Here is a 17,531-nt window from a genome sequence, read left to right on the forward strand (position 1 = left end):
GCCCACCCTTTGAATACGCACTTTTGGCTCAGTTTGACCAATAGAAATGCAGAGCTCAGAACAGCGGCGCCTGGGAGGCTCCGTCAGTCAAGAGTCAGACTCGAGTTCGGCTCAGGTCTTGATCTCGGTTGTGAGATTGAGCCCCACATTGGGCTCCACATTCATCAGAGTCTGCCTGAGATTCTCTTTGTCCCCCCCTCTCTCTGCTTAACCTCCCCCCAGCCCTGCTCACACTCTCTCTCAAATAAAAATCTTAAAGATAAATACATGCAGAGGAACAAACACTGTGAACTTGTAGGTGGGGCCTTAGCAGGCCTGTGGCTTCCCTTGGACTGTCTTGGAAAGCTGTTGCCTGTCAGGGAGGTGACCCAGCCACGTGGTGAACTGAGCAGCGCCAGGTGTTTGATGAAGGTCACCTTCGGAGCCTGCCAAATGTGCAGCTGAATGCCACCGCCGATGAAATCAGAAGAGAAACTGCACACTATCATGAAAAATAGCAAATTGGTGCTTGAGGACACTTAAGTTTTGGGGTAGCCTGTTATGCAGCAATAGGTTTAAGTGAAATGAATCATGTGCTCTTATTCTGGCTCGGGCTTTTCTTGCTCAGCACATCTGTGGGATGGAGGCAGCCTGTCCTATGTAGTTGATGACAACTCCAGCTCATGGCCGGACAGCTTCGATCACGGGCCAGTGTTATGATTCATTAACTACTGATGGGCATAAGGGTGTTGGTAATTTGGAGGTCTTAACGAGTAGTGCTACTTTGAACATTCTAACGCTGTGTCATGTGGTGATGTAGGCATGCTTTTATGATCGTTGTATAACCAGTAGAGGGCCTTTCTGGGCCCCAGGGGCAGCTGCCTGGGTAGATACCAGCTCTTCTTCAAAGGAATTGTTTCAGGGGTGCCTGGGTGGCTCAGAGGATTAAGCCTCTGCCTTCGGCCCAGGTCGTGATCTCAGGGTCCCGGGATTGAGCCCCGCATCAGGCTCTCTGTTCACCGGGGAGCCTGCTTCCTCATCTCTCTCTGCCTGCCTCTCTGCCTACTTGTGATCCCTGTCTGTCAAATAAATAAATAAAATCTTAAAAAAAAAAAAAAAAAGGTTGTTTCAGTTCCCATTCCCAGCCGCTGGTGGAGAGCTGGCAGATCTCACTTGTTCTGTACACTTGCCCACACTGTGTTCTTATGCTTTGCAACCCTCGGTTTGAAAGATGAGTGTGTAGAGTGTTGGAAGGTACACAGGACTGTTAGCTCCACTAGCCAGTGTTAGAAGCTGGACCAACTGGTTTTGATGTCTACATTTCTTCTCGACATCTCCGGTTCAGAGGTCACAATTGAACAATAAAAGCTTGAATGTATATCTTACATACCACTTTTGCAATCATAATTTCACTGGAGTCTTCCAATAAAATAACACTGTGAGACAGGCAGTGTGTAGGTTATTACCTTTGTCCTGCAGGGAGGGAAAGGGACTTGCCAAAGAGCACAAGGTATGTGGCACAGTCCAGGTGGGACTCACGGGTCTTGGGACAGGCTGACTGGTTCTTCCTGCCCGAGCCCTCTACTTTCACTGGTGTCTTGGCAGCGGGGTTCATGAAGACTGAGGGACAGGGGCAGGTAGAAAGTATTTGTACCTATGGAATAAGTGACGTCGGTTAAACATCACGAACAGTGGGACGCCTGGGTGGCTCAGTTGGTTAAGCGGCTGCCTTCGGCTCAGGTCGTGATCCCGGCGTCCTGGGATCGAGTCCCACATCGGGCTCCTTGCTTGGCGGGGAGCCTGCTTCTCCCTCTGCCTCTAGCCTGCCACTCTGTCTGCCTGTGCTTGCCCTCTGTATCTCTCTCTCTCTAACAAATAAATAAAAATCTTTAAAAAAAAAAAAATCACGAACAGAAAGAACGTCCAGTCCTTTCCTAGATGTGATCTCCCCAGGGTTTGGAATACAGCAAATTCAAAAACCTAGGCTCGGGGTGATGGGAATGGGTGTCAGAGAGCACTGCATGTCCAGGTGCTGACCTTTTTCAGTTCATCCAGAAATAATCTTTTGGGAACTGGCCACCTTCACATGACTTAACAACCATGCAGACATTTAAAATGAGGCTGCGGGGCACCTGGGTGGCTCAGTTGTTAAGTGTCTGTCTGCCTTTGGCTCAGATCATTATCCCAGGGTTCTGGGATCAAGCATCAGGCTCCCTGCTCAGTTTGAAGGCTCCTTCTCCCTTTCCCACTCCCCCTGCTTGTGTGCCCTCTCTCGTTGTATCTATCTCTGTCAAATAAGTAAAATCTTAAACTAAACTAAACTAAAATAAAATGTTGTCCATGTTTTGCCCTAAGGGAAAAACGCAGGTAATAGTACAGCACCACACAGCATCATCCCATTTTGGTCAAAATAAATCTGGATGTGTCTGTATATTCATCGATAAAGGCCTAGAAAAAATAGAGCAAAAAATGTTAGCAGTGTTATCTCTGGGTATTGAGTTTTAAAGATGAATTTATTTCCTACTTTATGCCTTTCTGGCTTTTTTTTTTTTTTTTTGCAATGAAGATGAATCAGTCTTATTTTTAAAACTTACTTATTTTTGGAAATAGGCACTACATTCGTATAGTCAGTCAAGAGTGCAGAAATTTATAGGACAAAATGTCTCCCTGTCCTCTGTGTCTGCCTTCCATCTGGCTCCCTCCGGAGGTAACCAGTGTTCCCAGCATCTAGTGTAACCCTGAGGAGATGCTTTGCGCACAGACAAGGAAATACATAAATTTATTTTCTTTATCACTTTTACAATAAAAAAGCAGGAACACTTTCATTTTGAAGGAGAGGTTGTAGAAGACTATTTTATGATGTCAAAACATGATAAATGGGAGGGGCGCCTGGGTGGCTCAGTGGTTAAGCCGCTGCCTTCGGCTCAGGTCATGATCTCAGGGTCCTGGGATCGCGTCGGGCTCTCTGCTTCCCTCTCTCTCTTTGCCTGCCTCTCTGCTTCCCTCTCTCTCTTTGCCTGCCTCTCAGTCTACTTGTGATCTCTCTCTGTCAAATAAATAAAATCTTAAAAAAAAAAAACATGATAAATGGGAGAAAGGCCATCAAACAGTTTAAGTATCACACGTATTTATAGTAATTAAAGAAAAAAATTTACATTAAAAATATTTATAGGGGCACCTGGGAGGCTCAGTGGGGTAAGGCCTCTGCCTTCGGCTCAGGTCATGATCCCGGGGTCCTGGGATCAAGCCCCGGAGGATATCGGGCTCTCTTCTCGGCAGGGAGCCTGCTTCCCCTCCTCTCTCTGCCTGCCTCTCTGCCTACTTGTGATCTCTCTCCCTCTGTTGAATAAATAAAATCTTTAAATAAAAATAAAAGTACTTATAAAGAGGCGTGGTGGTTAAGGGTGTGGACTCCGACACCACGCTGCCTGGTCAAACCCCAGGTGGCCACTTCTTTGCTCAGCTCCTGGGGCAAGTGCCTTAATTTTTCTGTGTCTCGCACCTTCCTCTGCAGAACAGGAATCATACAATAATAGCACCGCCCCACAGAGCTGTCACGGGGAATGGTACAGGATTCAGGCAGAACCCCTAAAATAGCGCCTCGCTTTGTTTCCAAATGTCATGATGATTATGTTCATCTCAATTTCCTCATTTTCTTACACTGGACACGTATTACAAAAGGAGTTAAAGAATAAACCCCCACAAGAGAAGGGAAACCGCACAGACACAGACGCAGCACAGACGAAAATGAGAGACTATGCGGCCCGAAAATGAGCAGAAATGGTTTGCGACCCCGGAGACGAAGGAGGCCTCTGGTTTCCAGATTTTTTTTTTTTAAGTTTATTTATTATTTTTTAAAGATTTTATTTATTTGACAGAGTGAGAAAGAAGAGAGAGAGAGCACAAGCATGGGGAGAGGCAGAGGGAGAAGCAGACACCCCACTGAGCAGAGAGTCTGATGTGGGGTTTGATCCCAGGACCCTGGGTTCATGACCTGAGTCAAAGGCAGATGCTTAACCAACTGAGCCACTCAGGTGCCCCTCCTGATTTTTTTTTTTTTTAGTATTTTATTTTATTTATTTATTTTATTATTATTATTTAAAGACTTTATTTATTTATTTGACAGAGAGATCACAAGTAAGCAGAGAGGCAGGCAGAGAGAGGAGGAAGCAGGCTCCCCGCCGAGCAGAGAGCCCGATGCCGGCCTGATCCCAGGACCCCGAGATCAGGAGGCAGAGGCTCAACCCACCGAGCCACCCAGGTGCCCCTAGTATTTTATTTTTGAATAATCCCTATACCCAAAGTGGAGCTGGAACTTACAAACCCAAGATCAGGAGTCCTGTGCTCCACTGACTGAGCCAGCCAGGCGTCCCCGGTTTCCGGATTTCGACACTCGAAGGCCCACAAGGGTCCCTCTGTCAGCGTCAGCAGGGCGTCATTCCAAGAGCAGAGATGGAACCTGGCCCGCGAGCCTTCTCCCCTGGAGTTTGGAGAAGACCTTTGAGACTTTCCTAGAAACTCCTTGGACCTTCATTGTCCCAACAGCCTTCAGCAGACTCTTTGTCACCGTCTTCCTGGCAGGGCTTCCTTGGAGAAAGGCTTCAGAGTACGTGTGATGACTGGACTCACACTGAGGACTTTCTGAGGACCCATCACCTCCAGCCTGACGTGGCTGAAAGTCTGGGGGATGGAAAGATGAGAGGTGTCATTCACAGTCCGGCTGGGGAAAGAACGGACCAGTCTCAGTTCTGTTTGTACACCCAGCAGGTGGAACGTGTGGGCGGCGTGTTCATCTTCAGCCTCCAGCCGGAGCCTGTCCTCTGCATGGGGACGTGGGGGCGGGGGGGACGCTGCCCAGGAGCGCATGCGCACTGTGCACACTGCCTACAGCGGGAGGAAAGCACAGGACCGGGACTTGGCGGCCCTGGGATCCCACCACTGCTGTGACATTTCACCTCATTGTTAGCTGGGACCAACTCTTCCCTTCACCAAAATCCAACTGCTCTTCACAGAGACCCCTGGGTTCTGGGAATAAGAAAGCCAGGTGTGACCTGCTTGAGGAAATATGAGAACTATTTTATAGTTGAAAGATTTGCTGTCTTGTAGTTCCTGCTAAGTCTGAAGTTAACTAGAAGTGGGAGATGGTACCATTGAATGTTTCTGATGGTTTGATACATTCTAAACACAAGATAATAAAACAGTTTATAACGCTTATCCACAATTCTAAAATCCCTGCACTCTGGGGGCATATGCCTGGCTCCGTTGGTACAGCACATGACTCTGGATCTCAGGGTTGTGAGCTTGAGCATTGGGCATGGAGCCTACTTTAAAAAATAAACAAATAAAGAAAAGATTAAAAAATATATATATATAAAATCCCTGCCCTCTGAAAACAAAATTTTTTCATTAAATTTGGCACCAGTATTGACCTGGCCTTATTATATTTAATATTTCAGTATCATAAATTGCAGAATATTAAAACATTTGATCCTAGCATGCTAACTCAGATCCCACTGGGAGAGTTACTTAATATATTGGTAAATGCACCATATCATTGTCCTAAAATATGAAAAGTCTGAATTCAGAAACACATCTGGCCACAAAGGTTTTGTGAAAGGGATTGTGACCTTAGAAAACAGATTCAGATGCTGCCTAAGGCAAAGGCAGGGGAAGGCCCGTTCCCAGGTGGGATTCACCCAGCCCTGTCTGTCCAGGACACTTTCCTCCTGGACTCATGTCCTTGCGAAGTCTTCATGAAGCTGAATGTAACAAATCATGCATGCAATTACGATGAGCTAAGGAGCATATACTGGGGATATTTCTCCTAAATTTGGACTGGTCATACTTATCACATGTCCCCGAATCTTCTAAGGATCTTGTAAAGATCCAAATTACAACACAGTAGGTGTGGAGTCAGCATTCTGAACAATCTGCAGGTGATGTCGTAGCCGCTGGGACTGTCCTCAATTCTGGACGGGCCTAAGGCAAGGTTCTGAGTACTGACAACGTGCTGCCCCACAAGGAGATGTGCCCTCGGCTCTTGCTGAACACTGGTCGTCACCTGGCTAAAATCTGCCTTTTCTCCATCCTCCACTGGCCTTCTACTGCCTTCTGCTGCCTCTTCCCCCCTAACGGGTTCATGCCGCCCTGTGCCTCCACTCCACACCTTGGCGGGGCTCCAAGTCTCATGACTCCTCGGCTCCCAGGTACTGCTTAGATGAGGTGCTTTTCCGGTTGGCTGACCTCATCCCCCCAAGCAGGAACTAAATTAGTTCAATTCAAATTCCTGAGATGCCTCACTATCTCTCCTGGGCATCTTCCTGAAAAAATTTTCCACTGTTTGTAAAATCCTCCCTAGCCTTGACCACCCGGGGACACTGTGATAATGCATTTGCTCACTCTACGATCGGTGGCCTGGAACAGGGCCATGGTTTATTTCGTTATTCTTTCAATGCTTGCAACATCCTGACTGATCACTTACATGCCCTCGCTGCTTTCCTTTTTGAGTTCTGGATTTCCTGGCTGCAGAAAACTCACACTGACTTTCCAAGTGAATTTTCCTATTAATGAAAGTCCACAATACATATTCATTGGTAAAAATTTAGAATACTATAAGTGAAAAGAAAATGACAATACCAGCCAGCTTATCATCCAGAGATGCAACGTTTTGCCTCGTGGTCCTTTGTGTTGTTTTACAAAATCTGGCTTGCGCGTCACACCCCATTTTTTAAACTGCTTTCCCACCCCTGTTTATGGCATGTTGTGATCATTTTCTCAAGTCAATAAAAGCTCTTTCGCAACACCATTTTAAATGATGAGGTAGTTCTCCACTTAACTGATGTGCTGTAGCTGGGCTTTTAGAGTTTTTTCAATCTTTTTTTGCTTAAAATGTCAATGAACACCCTCACTTAACCAAAAGATACAAGTACATTCTGATTGTGAGCGTAATTCCAGTGCGTGTGTATCTTTCTTCACCACCAAGCAACTCAATTCCTTCACTCCCTAGCTAGAGAGAACACCAGATCCCACAGGTTAAGGGCTCAGTCCCACAAGACATCCTCACCACCACCACCAAACACACATCAGGCACCAGTCACAAGCCCAAGTTTTCACCTGTACTTCTCATCAACTGGCTCTAGATCAGAGGTTCCCACGACCCACTCCTTGGGTTTGATTAATTTACCAACATGGCTGGGGCACCTGGGTGGCTCAGTGGGTTAAGTGTCTGCTTTCGGCTTAGGTCATGATCCCAGGGTCCTCGGATCCAGCCCTGCGTCAGGTTTTCTGTGCAGCTGGGAGTCAGCTTCTCCCTCTGCCCCTCCCCCTGGTCGTGCTTTTCTGTGTATGTGTGTGTGTCAAATAAATTTTAAAAAAAAATCTTAAAAAGCATTTTTTTTCCAGAAAAAACATTCACTTACACTTACCAGCTTATTATAAAGTATATGATAAAGGTTATAGATTATCAGCCTGATGGGAGAGGTGCGTAGGGCAAGCCGGGTACGTGGGAAGGGGCGTGCGGCTTCTCTGCCCTGTCCAAGCCTGCCATCGTCCCAGCACTGCCAACATTCGCCAGTGCAGAAGCTCTCTGAACCCCATCCTTTTCAGTTTTTATGGCAGCCTCACTACAGCGTGATTGATTAAATTATGGCCACTGGTGACTGTATTCAATCCCCAGTCCCTCTCCACTCCCACAGAGTGGGCGTTCTGGCTGGACTGAAATTCCCTACCCTGTAATAAAAGGTTGGTTGGCCTGGCAACTTAGGTCAAGTTGCCACATTCACCTAACAAAAGACACTTTTATTGTTCTTATCACTTAGGAAATCCCAAGGGTTTTAGAAGCTTGGTGCCCTGGAACAGAATGAAGCCTGCTTCTCCCTCTGCCTGCCACTGCGCCCCCACCTCCCTGACCCCGGCTTGTGCTCTCTCTCTCTGGCAAAGAAAAAAAAAAAAAAGGCTGGGACTTCAGGCATGCCTCCAGGCGTCCCTCTGTCTCTAGCACAGAAAGAGAATTGCTTAGAGAGATCTTCCTTAGGGACTGGCAACTTCCTGAAGTCCACAGCTTTATTTTCACACAATTCTAGACTAATCTAGATCCCGCGGTCATTTCGACATTTATTTTTCCAACTAATATTTATATATTGAAAATGAAGGGATTTGATCAATAAGGGAACGGTTAAGTAACTTATGGCTCCCTCAATGAAATATGATACAATCATTACAAAACTGAAAAAGCTCTTTATGTACTAATACAGAATATTTCAGGTACATCGTTCAGTGAACAAAGCAAGGTGCAGAACAGTGTACATCACGCACACATTTGCGTAAAGAGGAAGAAAAGAAATACCCAGACGTTTTGCCATAGGAGTTTTGTTTGTGCATCCATAAAATATCTTTGGAAAGATATACAAGAAGCTGACAGCATAATGCCTTAATTTTCAGGGAAATGAGGTGGCTAGGAGAGGACATTTTCACTGCAAAATCAAACTGTTCACGTGTTGAATATATTATGTATTCTAAAATAATCTGGGGGCACCTGGCTGGCTCAGTCGGTAGAGCATGGGACTCTTAATCTCGGGGTTGTGGGTTTGAGCCCCATGTTGGGTGTAGAGATTATTTAAAAAGTAAAATTTTTAAAAAATAGAACAACTGGGACGCGTCAAGTCCTTGCTCAGAATCCAGACTCTACTAACTCACTAGTAATGGAGATGAGCAAATTGACTTCTCTAACCCTCGGTTCCCTCCCTTGAAAATTTTATCAACTTGATCTGATGAGATGAAACAGGACTTGTAGAGATCACAGCACAGTGCCTGGTACACGGTAGCACGCAGTAAATGTTAACTACAGCTATTATGATGACATGATCAGGCAAATCACCGAAAAGAAGTACAAAAGGAACATACATGTAATTGCTCAACCTCATTTATGATTAGAGAAACTCACATTTGAATATAAAACCACTTCTTTTAGGGGCACCTGAGTGGCTCAGTCGGTTGGATATCTGCCCCTTGATGTTGGCTCAGGTCATCATCTCGGGGTTGTGCCATCCAGCTCCACATCTGCCCACTGGGCTCACGCTGGGCAGAGCCGCTAGGGATTCTCTCTCCCTTTCCCGCTTCCCTGCCCCACACGTGCGCTCTCTAAATAAATAAATAGATGCTTAATTTTTTGTCAGTCTAATAGGGGAAAAAATTGCCACCACTACTAAAAGTAATGATGACAGTTGTCCGTGCTTCACTAAATACTTGTGATCTGTTACAATTAATGCTCCCCGCGGTCCCTGGAAGCACGGTGTCCAGCACAGTATGGAACACGGAAACACAGGAACTTTTCCTTACTCTTTCTCAGATAAGGAATCCAAAGCTCCAAGCAAGTAAGGGATTTATTTGGCCTCCCCCCAAAGTGTGCCCACGCAGCCCATCTTCTGCTCCCTCTTGCATTCTCAGAGATGCCCTGCCTGCCATCAAAGTAAGACTGTGAGTCAAGGCGGTGCAGTTAGACAGGGCAGGAAACCAACCCAATACAAAACAGAGGTCTGCAAGGATGAGGGACTTTGACCTTCGAGAGAAGCAAGAGTGACTCACAGGAGGAGGAGGAAACCAGAGCTCCCGCGCTGTCCCTCCTGAGCACAGATAGTCCAAAGTCATCAGAAGGAAGAGGAAAACCTGAAACGGAGCTGGCCAAGAGCTGCCAGAAGACCCAGGCAAGGAAGACCCGCCCACAACTGCCTGGAAATCAGGCCAAAAGGAGTTAGAGCGCAGAGCACATGCTGCACAGCCACCCTGGGGACTGGAGGAGGAAACTCTGAGGAAGCAGGTAAGGAGCCACAGAGGGCCACAGGGAGACGGGTGGGACATAGGACCCCAGTGTCCTGAGAGGCACTGCTGTCAACAGCATGAACACTGGGACCAGCTTTCAAGCTTAGCTGTTTATTAGCTGTGAAGCCTTAAGCAAGGCACTTCATATGCTGAGCCTTGGCGTCCCCATCTATAAAATGGGTATAAATCTATCATGCCAGCTGTGTACTGAGCACCTGCTGGGCTTTGCTGGGCACATTACAGATACTATCCCTTCCTTACAGCAAGCCTCTGAGGTGGGATTTTTAGCCTATTTTACAAAGAAAAATGAAGCACAGAGAGCATAAGCCATTTATCTAAGATGCAAAGCAAGTTAACTATGTTTCCAAAGCCTGCATACTTTCACCTCCCTATCCTGCTTCCTTCACAGGGTGGTTTTAAGGAATCAGAAGGTCTCAGGGCACGTGACTGGCTCAGTTGGTAAAGCACGTGACTTTTTTCAAAAGATTTTTTTTTTTTTTAAATTTACTTGACAGAGAAAGCACAAGCAGGGGGAACAGGAGAGGGAGAAGCAGGCTCTCTGCTGAGCAGGGAGCCCGATGTGGGGTTTGATCCCGGAACCCCGGGATCATAACCTGAACCGAAGGTAGATAGACGCTTAACCGACTGAGCCACCCAGGTGCCCCAAGCATGTGACTCTTGAACTCAGGGTTGTGAGTTCAAGCCCTACACTGGGCAGATTACTTAAAAACAACAATGACATAAATTAAATAAATAAATAATTGGTGGGGGGTGCCAAATGGCATTATGCAGATGGGAAAATATTGTAAAAGGGAACCATCAAATATAGATGTGAGCTGCCTCACTTAGATCCTAGCCAGGACCGGGGGCCCTTTGTAAACTGTGAAGTCCTGTAAAAATGCTAGCTCTTGGGGCACCTGGGAGAGGGGGCTCAGTCAGTTGAGTCACTGGATCTTGGTTTCAGCTCAGGTCATGATCTCAGGATTGTGGAATCGAGCCCCACGTTGGGCTCCATGCTCAGCGTGGAGTCGGCTTGGGACTCTCTTTCTCTCCCTCTGCCCACTCGCTCTCTCAAATAAATAAATCTTTTTAAAGAATGCTAGTTCTTCATCTCTCTCCTCTTGAGGGTCAACACTTTGGGGCAATGCTATAGGTACTATTTGGCTGACTTCATCCCAGACTGAGGTGATGCCTCTGGGGTGGTGTCTAGGACTTACAGCAGTGTGGAGGGCATGCAGGGGGCAGTGGCAGGAGGATACTTGGTCAGAGTCTGTCCTGAGAGGCTGGACTCCAGACATCAGAGGCTGTCTGTGGGGACCCTGGAAGATACGGGCCCAGGTGCTGAGACGCCTGATTATTCCTCCTCTTGAACGGCCCTTTACAGCTTCGGCCATGGAACTTTGTAAATGAAGTCTTCTTTTGGGGGGAAGGGGAGGTCTTTAAGGGTGGTAAAGCAAGTTTGTCATACTATAGTAAAGTTAGAGGATTTTCAGATAAGAGAATTTAAAACAAACAAACAAAAAACCCCACCTATAATCTTACTCCCAGAGATAACCACTGTTGACACTTTGGTGTTTGTTTTTCCAGACATTTTTCCCAGGCACACATATACTGGATAATTGAATAGTATCGTGATATGGTTTTACTACTGGTTCTTTTTACTTACTTGCATATCACAAACATATTTCCACATTAATAGGTGTTTTATCACATCATTAAAAAAAAAAGATTTGAGAGAGAGGGAGGGGGAGGGGCAGAGGTAGGAGAATCTCAAGCAGACGCCCTGCTGAGCACGGAGCCCTACATGGGGCTCAGTCTCACGACTCTGAGATCATGACCTGAGCCAAAACCAAGTGGAGGCTCAGTCAACTGTGTCACCCAGGTGCCCCTTATCACATCATTTTAAAGGCTGCAGAATGTCTCTTTACGTGGTTGGAGCAGAATGTCTTTAATTAATGTTCCACTATTGAAGGAGTGTATGTAGTTTTCCACACCTTACTGTTAGAGCCGTGCTTCTACGGGTGTCCCTACAATCGAGCCTTTGCACAAGTCCTTGATTATTTCCATGGGACAGATTCCCAGTTGGGGCCCTGCTGGATCAAGGTTATTACCTTTCAAGTCTTGTGATAAGTACTAAAGGTCTGCTTTGGACACACTCTGGAATTCAGAGATCCTCAAAGCTCAACACAGAAACCTTTTTCATGGCTTCAAAGTCAACCTCGATCCTTCTCCCTCTCAAATCTGTTTGCAGGGATGACGACAGCCATCTCATGGGTAGTCTTTGCTGGGTGCCAGACTCCTAAGAGCTTTACCTTCAGACATGCTACTTTCCTTTTCCACAGACCTCACAGGCACAACAGGTTAAGCAATTCAACTGGGATCACAGCCACAACAAGTAGTGCATCTGGGGTCATGAGCCTCAAAAACATGGTTCTAGAATCTATGTTATTCACTGCTTTTTGGGAAGTGCTTTTGATTTAATCTCTAAAGATGTCTTTTTTTTTTTTTTAAAGATTTTATTTATTTATTTATTTGGCAGACAGAGATCACAAGTAGGCAGAGAGAGAGAGAGAGAGAGAGGAGGAAGAGGAGGAAGCAGGCTCTCTGCTCAGCAGAGAGCCTGATGCGGGGCTCAATCCCAGGACCCTGGGATGATGACCTGAGCCGAAGGCAGAGGCTTAACCCACTGAGCCACCCCCTGCCCCTCCAAAGATGGTTTTTATTCCATTCCTTTGATCTTCTCTGCCATGATCTGGTCTAAGTCAAGCACCGCCATTCCAGCCTGAATGTTAAAGCCCCTCACAGTCTTTTATTTCCACTCTGTCCCTTTTAGTCTGTTCTCTGTTCTGTAGCTGGAATGGTGTTGTTATTATTATTTAAAATTTTACTTTTAAACAATCTCTATACCCAACATGGGGCCCGAACCCACAACCTGGAGATCAAGAGCCACTCTAGCACTACCTGACTGAGCCAACCAAACATTCCTGGAATGATGTTTTTAAAATGGAATATTAAAAAAAAAAAGGAATGGTGATGAGCCCCCACCCCCACTAACCCCTAGAATTAAATCCAGATTTGTTCCCCAGCTTCCAGGCCCGCCTCCACCCTCCCTGGCTTTGTCTCCTGAGCCACCTTCCTGCTCCAGCCCCACTCACCAAACCTCAGGGTTCTTTCACTTCCTGAATCTGACAGAGCCTTTTTTCACCTTGGGGCTTTGGTACCTGTTGTTCCCTTAGCCTGGAATGTCCTTCCCTCTAGGCTGTGTGGCTGGTTTCTTGTCCTCCTTCAGACATAGCTTTCAGAAACCCGCCCTGCTGCAACCCTCCCTGGTGGTTTCCTAACCCTAAGCCCATTTTCCTTTCTGTCCTTTGTAGCACGCATTACATATTAACTGCCCACTGCTCATTAGATGTCTTTTTCCCTCATTACACTCTAAATGTCATGAGGTCAAAGTCGTGTCTCTTTGGTCCACCATTATTTACCCAGTGCCTAGCACAACTCCTGGCATGCAGTGGGCGTTCAATACCTTAGTAACTGTACAATGACTGCGTGGTCTACAGAAGGTGCTCATAGTTAAGGATCCCTGGTAAACTTGCCCAGCTTTGGCCAGAACTGTTCCATCCTCTTCTGCATACCTTTGCTTCGTCTTCCCTACATGGAACAGTGACAGAAGTCTAGAAGAAAACCAGGAAGCCATGGGCGGGCAGGAGAGTGTCAGCGGGTTTTGCTTCAGGTTTCAACTGAGTGGATGGATGGCGCCCTAGGAGGCGCACCAGGGAGACTTGGTTCCCCCAAACTCCCTGCACGCTTCCTGGATTCCTACGAGAGACTCACGGCTCGGGGAATCTCCTGATAGGTGCAAACACTTAAGTGTGTGGTGATTAGCACACATCCAGCAGGAGAGACCACTGCCTAGCTGGGGGACCTTGGGTGAAAGTCACTTCTTGGCTCCCACTCCCATCTGCAATGTGAGTGGTTAGGATGGAGAAGTGATTTTTTGACTTTTTTTGGTCCCCCCTTGGCAGCTCAACTCTTCAACTTATTCAAGTGATTGACAGGAGAAAAGCTAGGTGTTTCTGGGTGAAATGGGGAAGTGGGGCTGGAGCTCTCCTCCTTCCTGACTCCCTCTTTTAAGTCCCCAAGGGTGGTGAGATGGCCAGCCTTTGGACTCTAAGACATCAGCGGTCACTGCCTGCCAGGCTGTGTTCCAAGAACAAAGATGGCAGCAAAATTGCTGTGGTTACAGCTACTTGGGCACATTAAATTATCAGAAAGGTTGGGTACCTGGCTGGATCAGTCGGAGGACCATGCAACTCTTGATCTCTGGATCAAAAGTTTGAGCCCCACGTCGGATGTAGATGTTACTTAGAAATAAACAAAATTTGCTGAGTCTGAGGTGCAGAGATTTTAGGCTGTGTAGCCATCAAGTTCGCAGCCACCCAAATGCAGGGTGGGCAGCCTCTGTGTGAGGAGGAGGTTTTAGCCATTTTAGAAAAGAAATGAGGGCCCAGGAGAGCCCAGAGGCTCACTTACCCTCTCCACAATCTAGAAAAAGGAAATTGCCACCCCTCCCTTCCCAGGCCATGGAGACCTTCAAGGTCTTGAAGAGACCGCCCACGATCTTGCAGATGTTTGGCTTCCACGGTTGGTTGTTCACCACACCCTGGGGGAACTCTGCTCCCCCACCTCCCCGCCCCTGCCACCCAGGCAGCTCTGTGGCCTGTGCCATAGGCAGATGCGCTCAAGAGGCTGCAGCCCGGGCCACCTGGCACCTCCAGGTGCTGCGTGTGTGCTGCCATGGAGACGGGCCCCGGGGTTGGTGGCTGGTGGAGAGAAGGCAGTCTCCCAAAGCAGTGTGGATTAGGGAGAGGGAAAGACTGGAGCCTCGGGTCCTTCAGATAGTCTGCCTGACCACCCTAGTATCAAGGAAGCCCAGGTGAGTGCACTAGGGTTTTGGGGAACAGAGGGAGGGAGGAGGAGCCGGGGGAGGCCAGGTATTAGGAGGTTCTGGAAGGGCTGATAGGAGGACCTGGGCAAGGGAGCCTAAGCTTCCAGGTCAAGGGGAAAAGCTTTGGCAGGGTCCCCCTGCCAGGCCAGTGCGGTGTCCCTGCACAAAAACTGGGCATATGGGCTCTGGAGGGTTGGTCCTGTAGCCCAGTGAGAGGAGGGAAAGAGGGCCTGGCGTTTGCCCCCAGGGGAGGGACAGACCAGGGAATTCACAAAGGCCATCTCTGCACTACTCAGGGTGAGGCAGCAGGGAAGGAAGTATTTGTCTTATAATACAAACCACTGACGGGTTCTCCTCCCTCTCCTTGGAGTCTGAGAAGTCAAGGGCAGTCACATGGAGCAAAGGAGCACTTTTTTCCACTTCCCAAGTGGGGGTGCAATCCCCTCCAGTGGCAATTCACTAATGGTGGGGTGACTCAGGACTTTTCCCTGTTTGGGGGGGCATGTTGCCTGAGCACCAGACTTTACAGCTTAGGAAATGGGTGCTCTGGAACAAGCTGGTGCATCTTTTGAATCTAAGTTTTTCATCTGTGAAATGTGGGTGACAGTATGTTTCAACAAGGCACAGAACACTTAGTCTGGGACCAAGCACAAGGATGAAATTCAACAGGCATCCCTTTGCTCCTTTTCCCTTTCTGCCAGGACATTCCTGCCAGGCCTCCCAACGTCTCATCTGAGGATGGCGGAGGGGCAGGGCCAGGAGCCTGAGTGCCCTGTCTGCTGGAACCCCTTCAACAACACATTTCATACCCCCAAAGTGCTGGACTGTTGTCACTCCTTCTGTGTGGAGTGCCTGGCCCACCTCAGCCTGGTGACTCCAGCCCGGCGGCGGCTGCTGTGTCCGCTCTGTCGCCAGCCCACTGTGCTGGCCTCTGGGCAGCCGGTCACGGACTTGCCCACGGACACTGCCGTGCTTACTCTGCTTCGCCTGGAGCCCCACCACGTCATCCTGGAAGGCCACCAGCTCTGTCTCAAAGACCAGCCCAAGAGCCGCTACTTCCTGCGCCAGCCCCGCGTCTATACACTTGATCTAGGCCCTGAGCCTGGGAGCCAAACAGGGCCCCCCCCGGACATGGGCCCTACCAGCAGGTCTCTGCCCATTCCCATCCCCAGCCACTACTCTCTGAGGGAGTGTTTCCGCAACCCTCAGTTCCGGATCTTTGCTTACCTGATGGCTGTTATCCTCAGTGTCACTTTGTTGCTCATCTTCTCCATCTTTTGGACCAGGCAATTCCTCTGGGGTGTGGGGTGAGTGCTGTTTCTGGACAAGGAACCAAGCCTTAAAAAAAAAAAAAAAATTTTCCCCCCAAATTCTTATTAAGAAGGCTCCTCCATTAAGAAGGAGCCCAACATGGGGCCTGAACTCACAACCCCAAGATCAAGACCAGAGTTAGCAAGAGTCATACACTTACCCAGCTGAGCTACCCAAGAGCCCTGGATCGAAGCCCTTCTTGACTACTGCTGGGGACGGGGACTGCCCAACCTCATTTGGGGTTGTCTTCCTTGGTAGTATTGCTCATTTTTACAACGTATCAGTCCACATGTTTGCTTCTGGAAACAGATTCCTAACTATGATGAGAACCTCTGAAAGCTAAAAGGCTGGGAAAAGATGTGAAGAGACCTCTGGGTGTGAGCCACAGGGCCAAGGGCAGAGAAGCAGATCTGTGATTACAGGGCTATGGAGCAAGTTGTGCCAAAAGGCTGGACCACGGTATCCAGGAGCCCAACTAGCCCAGAGAGAAAGTTGCATTTCTCAGTGGAGTTGCTTCGGACTCAGTTCACATTTGAGTTGCTCCTTTTATTATGTGTTGCTAAAATTTTGCAAAGTGAGCTTCAATTCTGTGAGCAGATGTGTATGTGTATGCCTTCTTTCAGTTTTCTCTTTGGAAGTCTTGCCACCAGTCCCAGGAAAAAATGGTGTGGACTCATGTATTTGCGCACTTACTCATTCAACCACCACTTACTTGGCCCGTCTGAGTCAGAACTAGGGGACACGAGGGGTGGGATTATCCATGGGGGACAGCCTTTACCACGAAGGAGGGCATGTTCACTCAGCGGCTTCTTGAACCAGACAACCTCTTGGTACGTGCTTTATGGAGTGTTTAGAGTATAAAAGTTTAAAGACGAAAAGAAATCTGGGATTTGGAGAAAAGGTGTTTATTTCTCCTGGTAGGTGCAGAGACTCCGATTAAACCTGGATGTTGGGTAGAGCCCACTCCCCTCCTCCAGCCAATGGAATTCTGACCTTGAAAGGTAAAGCCGAGAAGCCCTGGACAGAGAACAGCCTTAGCTTCTATCCCAGGCCAAGCAGACGGGGGCCCTGGTCTTCATTTTACATGACAGGATCTCAGAACCAAGGCAAACTATATGCTTTGGCTGTCTGGCTACAAGTCGCTACCTCTGCAGTGTCTAAACCCCCTGCTGCTTCCCAGTTTTAATACCGCCGTGTGGCCCACAGCTCTGGAACAGTCTCAAAGTGGTTAAAACACCATCACAATTATGAAAAGATATTGATTTGCAGAATAAACTTTCAGAGGTCAGAAACTGAGTCGGTTTTATTTGTTCTAAAAATTTTGTGCTTAATGGAACTATCTTCTATAAAGTCTTGAGGGATCTTAATGTACAAGATAATCCAAAATAGCCAAGACCTGTATTTCACATTTAATAGGACCAAATGGTGTTAAAAACCAACGTGAAGAAAATTCTCCTTTACAAAACTGGAATGCCAC

At 47.7% G+C, this 17,531-nt stretch overlaps 1 protein-coding gene across 1 annotated transcript; it reads left to right on the forward strand.

Moving 5' to 3' along the window:
* The first annotated feature begins 9,244 nt into the window (after positions 1–9,244).
* Positions 9,245–16,936, forward strand: RNF183 (ring finger protein 183). The gene is made up of 2 exons (XM_032308233.1): positions 9,245–9,793; positions 15,445–16,936. Exon 2 carries the CDS (start codon positions 15,482–15,484, stop codon positions 16,052–16,054), a length of 573 nt encoding a protein of 190 aa, XP_032164124.1. The 5' UTR covers positions 9,245–9,793; positions 15,445–15,481; the 3' UTR covers positions 16,055–16,936.
* Positions 16,937–17,531: the final 595 nt, after the last annotated feature.

The sequence above is a fragment of the Mustela erminea genome, chromosome 12, assembly GCF_009829155.1.
Source record: "Mustela erminea isolate mMusErm1 chromosome 12, mMusErm1.Pri, whole genome shotgun sequence".
In the NCBI taxonomy this organism is placed as follows: domain Eukaryota; kingdom Metazoa; phylum Chordata; class Mammalia; order Carnivora; family Mustelidae; genus Mustela; species Mustela erminea.

Bases quoted from the DNA above. Each gene is read 5' to 3' on its own strand.
- RNF183 (XM_032308233.1), top strand. From the start codon at position 15,482: ATGGCGGAGGGGCAGGGCCAGGAGCCTGAGTGCCCTGTCTGCTGGAAC.